We start from the raw sequence: 16,770 nt of genomic DNA, 5'->3' as shown, positions 1-16,770 counted from the left end.
TCTGCATTCACACATGAGTTATTCAATGAGGGAAGTGCAAGAAGTTTATCAAATTCTAACAGGGAGCTAATGATTTTGTAATAACTGAGAGCAAAGCGGAGGAGAAATTTTGAAGTTAAACATAAAAAAGGCAGCTGGTGTGGACTGGATCTATCCAGTTATATTAAAGGAGACAGCAAAGGAAGTAAGTAAACCCTTAGCCATAATTATGAGAGCTTCTTTGGACTCATGGGATGTCCCAATGGACTGGAAGTGTGCAAATGTATCACCAATTCACAAAGGGTGTTCAAAAAGTGACAAAAGTAGTAGTAGTAGTATTAGTGGTGGCATGTGATGCAAGAAAGCAAGTGTATGAGCTTATGCAGCATCAGCCAAAAAAAAAAAAAAAAAAAAAAAATCGCACCATTCCCTCCAAATGCCTGTCCAGTTCCTCCTAAAATTTATTCAACCTATCAACTTCCACAATGACAGATGGAAGTTCGTTCCGGCAATTAACCACCCGCTGGCTAAAGGCAAATTTCCACACATCTATTTTACATCTGTCTTTCCTCAATTTGAATTTATGCCCCCCCTTAGGTTTGTAATCTGAACAAGTGGAAGGATCCCATCAGAATTCAGCGTGCTCAACCCATTCAAGGCCTTATACAATCAGATCACCGCGCAGTCAGATCAATCAGATCACCGTGCAGGTGCCTAGTCTCCAGCCACTGCAATTTGCAGAACTTAAGCCTCTCTTGGTAAGAGGATCCCTTCATTCCCCTCACCAATCTTGTTGCCCTTCTCTGTACATGCTCAAGCAAATCGACATCCTTCCTAAAATGAGGCCTCCAGACCTGTACGCAGTACTCAAGGCATGGCCTGACCATTGCCTTATACAGAGGGATAATAACCTCCTTTTCCCTGCTAGCAAAATTCCTATATATCGTTGACAAAACCCCATGACCTGCCCTGGCAGCCAGTCTGCATTGCTCAGAAAACTTCATATCTGACTGCACAATTACTCCCAGGTCTTTTTCATTTTCTACCAACTTAAGTGTAGTACCACACAGTTAGTACTTTTCTCTCGGGTTACTTCTATGCATATGCAGTACTTGGCATTTGTCAAGGTTAAACTTCAGTTGCCACTTCTTAGCCCATCTGGCCAAATTATCTAGATCCTGTTGCATTAGCACACTGCCATTACTGTTATTAACAACCCTAATTAATTGCGAACCTTTGTGTCATCTGCAAACTTCGACACTAAGGCTGATATACCTTCATCAATATCATTCATAAATATACAAAACAACAGTGGACCCAACACCGAACCCTGTGGGACTCCACTAATAACATTAGTCCACGAAGAGCAGCACCCATTGATTACCACCCTCTGTCTTCTCCCACTCAACCATCCTTTTATCCATTGTAGCAGCTTACCCTTAATACCATTCTGCTCCAATTTGTACAATAGTCTTAGGCGCCTCCGTAGCCAGGTGGGAAGGAGCAGCAGTGCGTAGCACACACTTCTTGATTAGACCGGGGTTCGAGCTCGTCACCACAAAATACAGAGGATGCGGAAAGGTCAGGGAATGACCACCGCATATCCCGTTACAATATGGCCTTAGTTGCTAATACTCCAAAAAACCAAATAACAAACAAACAAACAAAAATAGTCTTCCCTGCGCAACAGTGTCAAAAGCTTTCCTGAAATCCAAATACTGTATATGATATCAAAATTATTTTTTGCATCCAGTTCCTTTGTAATCACATCATAATAACCAATCAAATTTATCAGACAAGACTTTCCCTTAACAAACCCATGCTGTGTCTGAATTATTGCTGTAGTCTTGTCTAGATGATCCTGCAATGCATCTTTAACCAGTGACTCCATTATTTTACCCGGAACAGAAGTTAAACTAACTGGTCTGTAATTACTCGTGTCACACTTCGATCCCCCTTTGTGAATTGGGGATACATTTGCACATCTCCAATCCATGGGAACCTCCCCTGAGTCCAAGGATGCTCTCATAATTGTGACTAAGGGTTTGCTTAGTTGCTTCGCCGCCTCCTTTAATATAACTGGATAGATCCCATCCACCCCAGATGCTTTTCTTATGTTTAACTTCAACAATTTCTCCTCCACTTTGCTCTCAGTTATTACAAAATTATTAAGTGCCATGCTACAATTTGATAACCTTCTGCCATTTTCAAACCTTAATAATTCCTCACGTGTGAATGTAGATGCAAAATACTCAATCAGTTTGTTTGTTATAGGAGCAGGATCATCAACAGTCGAATCATCGATGTCAAGTGGACCAATCATATTCATCCCCTTCCTTTTAGAGTTTATATAAGTAACGAAATCCTTGCTGTTTTTCTTAGCATCTTTTGCCAAAGATTTCTCGTAATCTGCCTTCGCCTGCCTAACCTCCTTTGTGACCTGATTACAGACTGGCTTATATCTGCCATAGGCTTCTGAGTCGCTTGATAATTTATATGCATCCCATGCATTTTTCTTCTCTGTTACGAGTTCTCATTAGTTCATTTGATAACCATTTAGGTCTAAACCTTGAACAATATTTCTTAATAGGCATGAAACTTTTAGTAGCATCCACAATTATTTCCTCGAATGCTTCCCACTTAGAATTTACTTTTGGTAACATCGTCAGTTGATCCCACTGTACAGAATTTAAAAACTGTCTGAGACCACTGTACTCACCTTTAAGGAAGCAAAAACCCTTTCCTTTACCCCTGATGGTAATTAAATCTTTAAGTAAACCCCATATCAGTACCTATAGACCTGTTAGTTTAACTTGTGTTCCGGGCAAAATACTGCAAAATGCTGGTTAAAGAAGCATTGCAGGATCATGTAGACAAGACTGCAGTAATAGTTAAGACACAGCATAGGTTTGTTAAAGGGAGGACTTGTCTGACCAATTTGATTGGATACTATGATGTGTTCACAAAGGAACTGAATGGAAAAAATAGTTTTGATGTCATATATTCAGGGATTTCAGGAAAACTTTTGATACTGTTGCACATGGAAGACTGCTGTACAAATTGGAATGGCATTAATGCTAAGTTGCTACAATGGATAGAGGGATGGTTCAGTGGGAGACAACAGAGAGTGGTAATCAGTGGACACTGCTCTCCATGGACAAATGTTATTAGTGGAGTTTCCCATGGTTCGATGCTGGGCGCATTATTGTTTTGTGTTTTCATCAATAATATTGATGAAGGTATATCAGGGTTAATTTACAATGCTGATAGTTTCACAGTTGATTTCTCTGACTTTGTTAGCAGTGTAACCTTTTCTACGATATAATTATGGCTTGTGTTTGTGTTTTGGATAATGTTAAATGAACACTCTTCATGGGCACTTGGTTTTCTTATATTCAGCTTGTTTAAACTTCTGTACAAATGAACTAAAGTTGATGTGTTAATGTTTTTACAAGTACAACAGTCTAAAAATTATTTAGTGAATAACTTTGTATTTGTTCCATTGGCTTATTGCTTCATGTATTAAATTGTGAGACTCAGGAACTTTTTGGGTAATCCATTGCTAATTATGAGGAAGTTTATAATCTGACATATCTCTTGGGCTAATGACAGCCTTAGGGTTATACTAAGATTACATTCTTGAGTGTTTCCCCCTCCAGTTTCTCTTACTTTTATAGAAATAGTAGGAAAAACAGTTTTTCCAGATAGTGAATTATTGGATTTCAAAGGTTCAGATGTAGTGAATGGGAAGTTGTCAGTGCAAGATGACTGATTATTATTAGCATGATTTTTTTATTGTTTTGTTATTTGTTTATTGATTTCCTTTTCCCATGTTGCTTTTCTTTAAAGTATAAATTGTTTTTAACAAGAAAAATATATATTTTTTTCATATCTAGGAGAAAAGGGCAATAGAGGAATAGCTGGATTTCCTGGCACTCCGGGATCTCCAGGCATTGACGGTTTACCAGGTATAAGTGGAGAGAAAGGTGACAGGGGTCTAATAGGAATTTCTGGTTCCAGTGGATTTCCTGGCACTCCAGGCCCAAAAGGAGAACCTGGTTTACCTGGATTACCTGGGCTAAAGGGAGAACCAGGAGAAGCAGCTTCTAAAGGAGAAAAAGGAGAGTCTGGCCTTCCTGGTTTGAGGGGTCCTTCAGGGTTGCCAGGATCACCTGGTATGTAATTTTCCCCTTTCTGTTTTGTTATTATAACTATTTATTACTGTAATTATAACTTTATCCCTTTTTTTTTTTTTTTTTTTTTGTAATTATAGCTATCCTGCTTTCTTCTTCAAAAGTGAAATATATAAAATGATAAATATAAATATACTAATAGTAGCGAAACAGGCCTACGCGCTCTGGATTCATTGAGGAATTTATTGTAGCTTAAACACAGAGCGTACAGATAAAGCAGAAATATATGAGCTTTCGGCTATATGGTAGCCTTCATCAGAATTAAAATACATGAATGGCAGTTGGAATGAAGATGTGCACTGCCAGGTGCGTGAGACGCGAGGTTTAATTGTTTGTTGACGTCTGTGGCTGTGACGCATGATGACGTGGCCAGCGCTTGTCCAATGACAGAACTACTGACTCTGTGATCGGGTTGACTTGGCAACCACTGTTCCTGTTTAAGGATTTATCCGAAGATCTTATATTTAACGATTCCAACCAGGTACGCTTTAGGTAATGGTGGGATCTGTCTACCACCACGACATCGCGGTGTGGGTCGATGTCGTGGTGGGTTGTCCAGACATGTTCGGCGATAGCTGAGTGTTCTATATCCGCTAAACGGATCGCTCTTTTGTGCTCCGAGAGACGTTTCTCGAGTCGACGTCCAGTCTCTCCGAAGTAGCAGCTAGTGCAGTCACGGCAAGAGATGCGGTAGACTAAACCGCTCTGCAGAAGGGTGGGGACAGGTGTTTTCACGTTGGAAATGAAAGAACGCAGTTTCCTGCCTGGGAGCTGGATGCACTTTATTCCGTGCGTTCTCAGGATTCTACCGATCTGTTGTGACAGGTTGGGGTAGTATGGGATGAATGCCCTTGTGGATGGCTCGTCACTGTTGGTGTTGTAGCTGGTCGTCACGATGTCACGTGTCTGTAGATCACACCTGTCGAGGACGTCAATGGGGTAGCCACACCTCGTAAGGTCTACTTTGACCCTAGTGACCTCTTTGCGTCTTTCATCAGCGGAGCTGGAGTGTGTCCAGGCGCGAGTAAGCAAGGTTCGGGCCGTGGAGAGGAGGTGGCCTCGCGCGTGTGCTGACCGGAAGTTGGTAAACTGGCCAGCACACATGGGCTTACGATAAACTGTAGTCCTCAGGTATGTGCCTTCACGTCGGACAAGTGTGTCTAAGTATGGTAAAGAGTTGTTCGACTCCAGCTCAATCGTGAATTTTATGAAGGGCGATAGTGAGTTGAGGTATGATAGAAGTCGCTGACCTGAGTCTCTAGGGATGACCACGAACACATCGTCAACATAGCGACACCAAAAGGCGATGTGATCAGGTGCGTGTGCAAACGCACGTCCCTCTAACTCCTCCATCACGATGTTTGCTGTGACTGAGCTGACCGGGGAACCCATGGCCGTGCCATGTATCTGCTGGTAGACTGAGTCATTAAATATGATCGCACCCCCTGTTAAGCACAGTCTGAGGGCGGTGGAAATGTCATCGGGTGTGAGACCAGTTCTTTCGTTGAGGGTTCTATCATTGTCCAAGAGTTGTTTTGCACAAGAAATGGCAAGTTCCACAGGGATGGAGGTAAAGAGCGATATGACGTCGAACGATGCCATAACTTGATTCTGCGAGATGGATACAGTGCGAATCCTCTTTATGAATTCAACACTGTTGGAAACGGTGTGGGTGGTCTTGCCAACCAGAACAATTAAACCTCGCGTCTCACGCACCTGGCAGTGCACATCTTCATTCCAACTGCCATTCATGTATTTTAATTCTGATGAAGGCTACCATATAGCCGAAAGCTCATATATTTCTGCTTTATCTGTACGCTCTGTGTTTAAGCTACAATAAATTCCTCAATGAATCCAGAGCGCGTAGGCCTGTTTCGTTATGTTCGTACTATTCTTGGCCAACCAGCATACGACATGGTCGTGAGACTACAGAAAGATTTTATCTTTATAGCCCGTAGTAGACAACACCTGAGGTTTGCGCATAGGTGCAAAGCTAACGAGATTATACCGAAAGGGTTTCGCTACAAACAACCGTTTTCTAATGAGCGCATGAGACGTGCCTGTCGGAACTTCGGCCTCAAAACCCTACGTATATGGATCGGCTGCCTCCATCATGACATACAACGTGCTTCAGCGAGCAAGGCAACCCTACTAGCCGACCTTAAGACTCTGATTCCCGATCCCGTTTACACCGATGTGGTCAACACTTTATGTCACCAGGCCATCAGAGAATCAGATCTTTATTGTACCCGACAGAAACGTAAGTTTTGTAATTTGATTAATGAATCCCGTCAATTGCGCAGCCAATGTAATACCCCTCTCACTAATTCCACGGACTTCGTATTGAACCTAAGCAGCAAACAGTTATCTGCGGACCAAGTAAACTTATTGACTCTTGGCATGACGTTTGCCGTTCTTCCTAAGCACCCGCCGATCACCGACATCGCCTTAGGTGTGGAAGCCAGCTTATCACGCCTCCCAGAAGATGTAGCCAACACAATCCGCTTGAAGACTGCAGCAGTTCTACACCGTGCTCGCCCCGTCTCTTCTAACCTCAACCGTACACAGTTCTCTGCCCTCAAGGCATTGAAACAGGATTCGTCCATCGTCATTCTACCGGCAGACAAAGGCCGCCGTACGGTTGTAATGGATCACACTGATTACATGGCGAAAGCGCTACTACTTTTACGGGATACTACTGTATACAAACCCCTGACCATCAACCCCAACAGGGTTTTAGAACGATGGGAATCAGAGGTGAATATCCTCGTCAACAGTTGGCTGAAACAAGGGAAGATCACACAGTCAACCCGTAATCACCTCCGTGCTTCCGGATGTCAGATCCCACGGTTTTACGGCCTACCGAAAGTGCACAAAGAAGACACACCACTGAGACCAATTGTATCCTGCTGTGGATCACCGACTTACGAGCTGTCTAAATTTGTCTCGAGACTTCTTTCTCCCCTGGTTGGCAAGACCACCCACACCGTTTCCAACAGTGTTGAATTCATAAAGAGGATTCGCACTGTATCCATCTCGCAGAATCAAGTTATGGCATCGTTCGACGTCATATCGCTCTTTACCTCCATCCCTGTGGAACTTGCCATTTCTTGTGCAAAACAACTCTTGGACAATGATAGAACCCTCAACGAAAGAACTGGTCTCACACCCGATGACATTTCCACCGCCCTCAGACTGTGCTTAACAGGGGGTGCGATCATATTTAATGACTCAGTCTACCAGCAGATACATGGCACGGCCATGGGTTCCCCGGTCAGCTCAGTCACAGCAAACATCGTGATGGAGGAGTTAGAGGGACGTGCGTTTGCACACGCACCTGATCACATCGCCTTTTGGTGTCGCTATGTTGACGATGTGTTCGTGGTCATCCCTAGAGACTCAGGTCAGCGACTTCTATCATACCTCAACTCACTATCGCCCTTCATAAAATTCACGATTGAGCTGGAGTCGAACAACTCTTTACCATACTTAGACACACTTGTCCGACGTGAAGGCACATACCTGAGGACTACAGTTTATCGTAAGCCCATGTGTGCTGGCCAGTTTACCAACTTCCGGTCAGCACACGCGCGAGGCCACCTCCTCTCCACGGCCCGAACCTTGCTTACTCGCGCCTGGACACACTCCAGCTCCGCTGATGAAAGACGCAAAGAGGTCACTAGGGTCAAAGTAGACCTTACGAGGTGTGGCTACCCCATTGACGTCCTCGACAGGTGTGATCTACAGACACGTGACATCGTGACGACCAGCTACAACACCAACAGTGACGAGCCATCCACAAGGGCATTCATCCCATACTACCCCAACCTGTCACAACAGATCGGTAGAATCCTGAGAACGCACGGAATAAAGTGCATCCAGCTCCCAGGCAGGAAACTGCGTTCTTTCATTTCCAACGTGAAAACACCTGTCCCCACCCTTCTGCAGAGCGGTTTAGTCTACCGCATCTCTTGCCGTGACTGCACTAGCTGCTACTTCGGAGAGACTGGACGTCGACTCGAGAAACGTCTCTCGGAGCACAAAAGAGCGATCCGTTTAGCGGATATAGAACACTCAGCTATCGCCGAACATGTCTGGACAACCCACCACGACATCGACCCACACCGCGATGTCGTGGTGGTAGACAGATCCCACCATTACCTAAAGCGTACCTGGTTGGAATCGTTAAATATAAGATCTTCGGATAAATCCTTAAACAGGAACAGTGGTTGCCAAGTCAACCCGATCACAGAGTCAGTAGTTCTGTCATTGGACAAGCGCTGGCCACGTCATCATGCGTCACAGCCACAGACGTCAACAAACAATTAAACCTCGCGTCTCACGCACCTGGCAGTGCACATCTTCATTCCAACTGCCATTCATGTATTTTAATTCTGATGAAGGCTACCATATAGCCGAAAGCTCATATATTTCTGCTTTATCTGTACGCTCTGTGTTTAAGCTACAATAAATTCCTCATACTAATAGTAGGTTATTAGCCTACATATGTAGGTTAATAGATACTGATATTCTGTCATAGTGTTTCAGAATTAAGTACTGAAATTCGAGGAATGACAGGAGGGACCATCAAAAGGAGGCAGATTTGGTCAGTGAACATCCTCCCATGCTTTTTTTTTTAGAAGTCTGCGGCTTGAATTACATAAATAACTTCCATTCGTGAAGAAGCTACATGTACAAGTAGAAGGAATTGTACATCCAGCATCCAATAGCCTGTATTAGTGTAATACTAGCTATTTACAAAGTGTATGTTTTATTTGCTGTTATGCCATGCATCTGCATACATTCATGTGAACATGACACTTAACACCTGTTTAATTGATCTGTGTACATGAATTCTCCTACAACTTTTGTTATTTCATAGTACCTATGTTTCACATATTATCTGCAAATAAATTGTGTAGATAATGTGTGAACTCTTTATTGGCATGTTTTTGAAAGCTTGTCATTATTGGTTTATGTTACTTATCCTCTTTTGACAGACCTGTTCTCCCTTGTTAGTTAGCCCCTTTGCACTTTTCTCTACTTTTTCCAAAATAATGGAGGAAATCTATAAACTGTCTTCTCTTATTTAAACTATCTTAAGACCTTTAATCTGTTGAGTGATTGCAATATGGATTCTGAACAGTTACTCACTTTCCTTTGACTGACTGGCTCATCTTGTTTACACCCAAAATTTCCTAACCTTTTACAGAAATGCCCTTAACTTAAGGGTGGATCAAAAGTTAAGAGAATTAAAGAGAGTTAAATAACAAAACAAAATAAACACCCCCTAAGTTAAGGATATTAAATGAGACTTAAATATATTTTTTTGCTGTTGTTTATGTCTGTTGATGAATGATGCTTCCAAAGCAGCGACAAATCGACACATTTGCTGGATCAAAGTGCTGGATAACTGGTGGGCCTACAATTTTAAGAAATAGTAGTGAAGAAATTGTTTTTGTCATCTATGAAGCTCTGGTTGGGCTGACGATCAGATTCATTTGTGAAAATCCTCGTTCACATTCATTGATGAAATTGGTATCGTACTCAGAGCGTTCATCAAATGCTCTTCAATTCTTCTGAAACCGTCTTATCGATTACCTATTCGATATTCCTGAAATGCACAAATTGTATCTCTTTCATTTAACTGGAGCCTAATTGACAATTTTTTAACTTCTTTTTCACCAGATGCCAACATTTCATGTTTAGGTTTAATACCTTTGCCCTCCTCATTTTCCTTCTCTCGTCATCGATATTGTCACTAGTTCTTAAATTTTTTTTTTTTTTTTTTGGAAACTGTCCAAAATGTCGGTGTCATTCAAGTATTCAGGTACTGTGACCTGTACAGAGATAGAGAAAATTTACGATAAAATGTGAATAACGTACTTCTGTGAAACAGATGATTGTTTGTTGGGGTAAAAGAAAATCACTCTCTCCTAATTATCGAATGGGCCGCTTACAATTGATTCACACTGGGGTCCGACTATGGCCCATGCGGAAAGTGAATTAAAACAGCATTTTAAATTTCGCTAATTATCAAAAAATTTTTCTCATTAATTAAATGCTTTACTTAGTAATGTAATCATGTACTGTACTTAATAAAATTTTCGAATGTTTCAATTTTAGGTGTATCGTTATTTTTTTTATTCACCTTATATTCATCTTAAGCAGTGATCCTTTCAAGTTGTAAATTTTCTAAAGTGAGCATTTAAAGACAGAAGTAAGGTATTTTTTTTTGAAAAACAAAAGAAAGTCAATTTTTTTTATAATTTTAATAAAGTCTAAAAAATAAATTAGTAACATAAATTTGTTACACATAAGAGTGTTGAGAATTTGCATTTTTTATATATAGCCTGAAAATAAAAAAGGGTAACATGAAAACTGAAACTTCCTTTTACATGTAGCAAGATATGGAAAATGTAACGCACTAATTTTTCTCGAATAACTCACTGGAACCCCCGAAAGAAATCTAACTTTGAATATGGCCCCTATACGGGAAAAGGTTGGATGCCACTCCAATAGAAGGTGGATCTGAGCCCATTGGGAATACCCCTTGATCTGCTCACTGTTAACTAATGCAACTTTTCCGTATATGGGACAGGTGGTCGGATAGGTTTTACCCGGTATTCCTAAGTTGTAGAATGGTAATCCCTTTAGCTCTCTCAATTCTTGCTTAGCAGCACTAAATTCCTAAGTTGCCTGAAGGCTGGAAGTGTGAACAGTGCATGCCCAGTTAATCTCTCCTAAGCCATTTGTTATATGAAAATTTTCTTCACTCAACAGAAACTATTTTAAATGTAATTTCCAAGGGAATTCAAAAAAAAATTTGCTATAAAAGGAGTTTGTTAAACAGAGATCTGACTGAGTAATTTAGAATTCTAAAAATAGTTATAAAGCTTTATATAGAAAATATCTTAACAATAGACAGTGAAAAATGCAAATGTAGTTAAATAACTTTAAGCTTATTTGAATAGTAGGTAAACATGAAAAAAAAATTCCGGAATATTAAAAATTTCGAAGTGTACTGCATCCAAATGCCACGCATCAAGGGGTAGAATTTTTTTTGTGCAAGGCTCAAGGGGTAGAATTTTTTTCAGCCTGGACTGTACTTGTTAACAGGAGAGATTGCTTCTACAGGGATGGGATACACTTAAATAGAAAGGGTGCAAGAATATTTGCTGATGCTATCGAGGCAGTGTTAGGTGGGTCGGAAAACTGCTAGCTTGGGGGGAGACAAAGACCAATAGATTGACAGTAGCCACTGGCAGAGGTGAAAGAGATTCTTGCACTGCTTCTATTAGAATGAGCAGAAGCCTGAAAAACAAGATTCATGGTATTTCAGAGACTGCTGGGAGCCATTGTGGTACAAGTAAACACATGGGTTGTGTTAGGGTAGCTAAGAATAGAAACAGGTGCAGGTATACTTGCGTGTACACCAATGCTAGGAGTTTAGTAAATAAATTTGATGAATTTGAGGTATTGCTCAAAACATCGAAGGCAGATATTGTTGGGATATCAGAGACGTGGTGTCACACAGATATAAGGGATGCGGAACTGCAATTTGGGGAGTACAACGTCTACAGAAAGGATAGACAGGATAGGAAGGGGGGAGGTGTTATGCTATTAGTTAAGAAACACATAAAAACCAAGGAAGTGAAGCCAGTCGACATCGCTGGACAGTGCAGTGTGGAGTCAGTTTGGTGCGACATAAACATTGGGAGATCAAAATTGAGAGTAGGAGTGTGCTATAGGCCTAATGACTCTGATGAGTATAATAAGGAACTGTACAGGGAAATAGAATGGGCCAGTAAATCAGAGTGTCTTATAATGGGAGATTTTAATTTCCCAGATATTGACTGGAATTTGGGGGCTGGATACTCACACACTAGCAGGGCTTTTGTGGATTTATTGGATGATTGTTTTCTACATCAGCATGTTCGGGAGGCAACTAGAGGGAGCAATACTCTTGATTTGATTATCAGCAGTGATTCTTCATGCATTAGGAATCTGCAGATAAATGAACCACTAGGTGGCAGTGATCAAAGTGTGCTGAAGTGAGATTTACTCAAAGAGGTAACTACCATTAGGGGTAAAGGGAAGGGTTATTGCTTCCGTAAAGGCGACTACGATGGACTGAGACAGTATTTAAATTCTATACAGTGGGACCAACTGATGATGTTACCAACAGCAAATTCAAAATGGGAAGCATTCAAAGAACTTATCTTGGAAGCTACTAGGCTTTACATACCAACTAAGAAATATTGTTCAAGGTTTAGGCCAAAATGGATGTCAGATGAACTAATGAGGCATATGGCAGAGAAGAAAAATGCATGGGATACTTACAAATTAACACATGACACAGAAGCCTATGATAGATACAAGTTGATATGCAACCAAGTTACAAAGGAGGTTAGGCAGGCGAAGGCAGATTACGAGAAATCCTTGGCAAGGGATGCAAAGAAAAACAGCAAAGAGTTCTTTACTTATGTAAACTCTAGAAGGAGAGGGATGAATCAGATTGGTCCTCTTGATATTGATGGGTCAAGTGTTGATGATCCTGCTCAGGTAGCTAACAAACTAAATGAATATTTTGCATCGACATTCACACATGAGGAGTTATTCAGCGAGGGGAATGCCAGAGGTGTATTCAACTCTAGCAGTAAGTTACAGAATCTTGAAATAACTGGGAGTAAAGTGGAGGAGAAACTGTTGAAGATAAACACAAGAAAGGCACCCGGGGTGGATGGGATCTATCCAGTTATATTAAAGGAGGCAGCAAAGGAAGTAAGCAAACCCTTAGCCATAATTATGAGAGCTTCCTTGGACTCAGGGGAGGTACCCATAGACTGGAAATGTGCAAATGTGACCCCAATTCACAAAGGAGGATCAAAGGCTGACACAAGTAATTATAGACCTGTGAGCTTAACTTCTGTTCCAGGAAAATTAATGGAGGCACTGGTTAAAGAAGCACTGCAGGATCATTTAGACAAGACTTCAGTTATAGCTCAGACACAGCATGGTTTTGTTAAGGGGAAGTCTTGCCTGACCAACTTGATTGGATACTATGATGCAGTCACAAAAGAACTGGATGCAGGGAATAACTTTGATATTATATACTTGGATCTTAGAAAGGCTTTTGATACTGTTGCACATGGAAGACTGCTACACAAATTGGAGCAGTGTGACATTGGAGGCAAATTACTGCTATGGATAAAGGGGTGGTTGAGGGGGAGAAGACAGAGAGTGGTAATCAATGGACACTGCTCATCGTGGACTGATGTTATTAGTGGAGTCCCTCAGGGCTCAGTGTTATTGTTAAATGATATTGATGATGGTATATCGGGATTAATGTCCAAGTTTGCAGACGATACAAAGGTTGGCAGGGTTGTCAAGGACACTACTGACACTATGCTGCTGCTGCAACAGGATCTGGAAAGGTTGAACAGATGGGCTGAGAGGTGGCAAATGAAGTTTAACATTGACAAATGTAAAGTACTACACATGGGAAACAGCAACCCCAGAGCAACGTATGAACTCTGTGGTACAACACTGACAGTGGTAGAGAATGAAAGGGACTTGGGGGTGGTTGTGCAGGCAGATATGAAGTTCTCTGAGCAGTGCAGACGGGCTGCAAGAGTAGCTCATGGAGTATTGTCAATGATATACAGGAATTTTTCCAGCAGGGATAAGGAGGTGATTATTCCATTGTATAAGGCGATGGTCAGGCCACACCTAGAGTACTGTATACAGGTCTGGAGGCCTCATTTCAAGAAGGATGTAGAGCTGCTGGAACGAGTACAGAGAAGGGCAACAAGATTAGTGAATGGAACAAAGGGGTGCTCTTACGAAGAACGGCTTAAGTTTTGCAAATTACAGTGTCTGGAGACTAGGCACCAGCGAGGTGATCTGATAGAGGTGTATAAAGCCTTGAATGGTTTAAGCATGCTCAATGCTGATGGGATTCTTCCTCTAGCTCAGAATAATCACCTGAGAGGGCATAAATTCAAATTGAGGAAAGACAGATGTAGGATAGACGTGCGGAAATTTGCCTTTAGCCAGCGGGTGGTTGGTTGGTGGAACAGACTTCCATCCCTTGTGGTGGAGGTTGATAGCCTAAATAAGTTTAAGGCTCAGCTGGACAGGTATTTTGAACGAACAGAGGGGTGAAGTGGAAGTGGTTTTTTTTTTTTTTTTGGCTGATGCTGCATAAGCTTGCTTTCTTGCATCAAATGCCTCTACTAATGCTAATGCTAATGCATCACTTTTAATAAAGGTGCCGGTATGCCGTACCATTGCATACCATCCCAAAAAAAAAAACATTGAGTACCACATACAGACAATAGCCCTATTATTCATTGTACATGCCTTGAACATTGGTAAACATGGCATACACAGCACACCAGGAAACTATACCAAATTAAATCTTTGATTTTGCCATGGCCCTCTAGTCCATGCAAGATACAGAAAGAAGAAATTATTTTTACTAGCCTCCTTATTTGGCATATCCTTCATCATGATCCATCTTGAGGGCTGCTGAATCCCCTTTATGTGGTACATATATTAATTAACTACCCACATTTTCAAATGACCACCATACATCTTTTGCCACTTTTAAGCATCTGGATAAGCATATACTCAGCCAGGTTTAACTGATAATGATAATTTTTCTTTTTTAATTTTTTTTTTAAAGCAAACTAATTCATACCACTCTGTTAATGGTATTTAATTTATCGTATACCTTTTCCTTAGTTATTAATCTGTAACCTGCAATCTGAGAGCTTTTTGTATAGAAAACTAATCCTTTTATCTATGGCAACCTGGGTTTGGTGTGCTAGGCCTGGACACTGCTGCACCATTAACATGCAAATGTCCATCCATCCTTGTATCAGTATCTTTGTCATTTGGGGAAGCAAATCTTTTACATCAGTCAGTTTTTAGCCTTTTGAATGATAAAACAGGCTTTGGCTCTGTCTCTTATAATTAAGATTGATATTGGTGGTGTGTTTACAGAATAGGTTTCATACCTTTCTTTTTTTTCTGAAATTTTTTTAATTGTTTCACATTTTGTTCCACGAGTGATATGCCTATGACTTATAATGCTGACCTATTACAACTATTGGTATTTGAGTATGTGCTGTGCTTAGTAACAGTCTCAAAAGGATAGGATTCAATGATGTGGTCATCAAAAGAGACATAGTTGATGTAATTTTTCCCAGAGGAATGCACCCCATCTGTGTCACAAGGCAATAATAGGTGATAGATGGCACTCATCTAGTGTGGTATTACCACAATAGGGAAACTAGTGAATTAAGATTGATATTGGTGGTGTGTTTACAGAATAGGTTTCATACCTTTCTTTTTTTTCTGAAATTTTTTTAATTGTTTCACACTTTGTTCCACAAGTGATATGCCTATGACTTATTATGCTGACCTATTACAACTATTGGTATTTGAGTATGTGCTGTGCTTAGTAACAGTCTCAAAAGGATAGGATTCAATGATGTGGTCATCAAAAGAGACATAGTTGATGTAATTTTTCCCAGAGGAATGCACCCCATCTGTGTCACAAGGCAATAATAGGTGATAGATGGCACTCATCTAGTGTGGTATTACCACAATAGGCAAACTAGTGAATTATCTAGCAGTCTACCTGCTAGATAATTCACTAAGCATAAGATCTTGCTGCCTCTATTCTGTCAGTAGTGACTGGATGGAGTCAAAGTAGTGCATAGCAGGAGGTATTTTTGAGGGCACGTTATGATAAGGAGCTGGGTGTTTTCTTACTGTGCATTAGCATTAGCATTAGCATTAGTAGAGGCATTTGATGCAAGAAAGCAAGCTTATGCAGCATCAGCCAAAAAAAAAAAAAAAAAAAAAAAAACCCACTTCCACTTCACCCCTCTGTTCGTTCAAAATACCTGTCCAGCTGAGCCTTAAACTTATTTAGGCTATCAACCTCCACCACAAGGGATGGAAGTCTGTTCCACCAACCAACCACCCGCTGGCTAAAGGCAAATTTCCGCACGTCTATCCTACATCTGTCTTTCCTCAATTTGAATTTATGCCCTATCAGGTGATTTTTCTGAGCTAGAGGAAGAATCCCATCAGCATTGAGCATGATTAAACCATTCAAGGCTTTATACACCTCTATCAGATCACCTCGCTGGTGCCTAGTCTCCAGACACTGTAATTTGCAAAACTTAAGCCTTTCTTCTTAAGAGCACCCCTTTGTTCCATTCACTAATCTTGTTGCCCTTCTCTGTACTCGTTCCAGCAGCTCTACATCCTTCTTGAAATGAGGCCTCCAGACCTGTATACAGTACTCTAGGTGTGGCCTGACCATTGCTTTATACAATGGAATAATCACCTCCTTATCCCTGCTGGAAAAATTCCTGTATATCATTGACAATACTCCATGAGCTACTCTTGCAGCCCGTCTGCACTGCTCAGAGAACTTCATATCTGCCTGCACAACCACCCCCAAGTCCCTTTCATTCTCTACCACTGTCAGTGTAGTACCACAGAGTTGATACGTTGCTCTGGGGTTGCTGTTTCCCATGTGTAGTACTTTACATTTGTCAATGTTAAACTTCATTTG

General features: G+C 41.1%; 1 protein-coding gene across 2 annotated transcripts in view; it reads left to right on the top strand.

Moving 5' to 3' along the window:
* The window catches only part of Col4a1 (Collagen type IV alpha 1), a 1,206,096-nt gene that overhangs the window by 846,585 nt on the left and 342,741 nt on the right, over positions 1 to 16,770 (top strand). For both annotated transcript variants that reach the window (XM_090374514.1, XM_090374509.1), the window contains exon 28: positions 3,876 to 4,154. In XM_090374514.1, coding sequence (XP_090230640.1) covers positions 3,876 to 4,154 — 279 coding nt within the window. The remainder of the gene's footprint in view (positions 1 to 3,875; positions 4,155 to 16,770) is intronic.

This window comes from Mastigoproctus giganteus, chromosome 1, assembly GCF_048544385.1.
Source record: "Mastigoproctus giganteus isolate SK-2022 chromosome 1, ASM4854438v1, whole genome shotgun sequence".
In the NCBI taxonomy this organism is placed as follows: Eukaryota; Metazoa; Arthropoda; class Arachnida; order Uropygi; family Thelyphonidae; genus Mastigoproctus; species Mastigoproctus giganteus.
The sequence above is the reverse complement of the archived record's forward strand: the minus strand, read 5'-3'. Positions and strand labels throughout refer to the sequence as shown.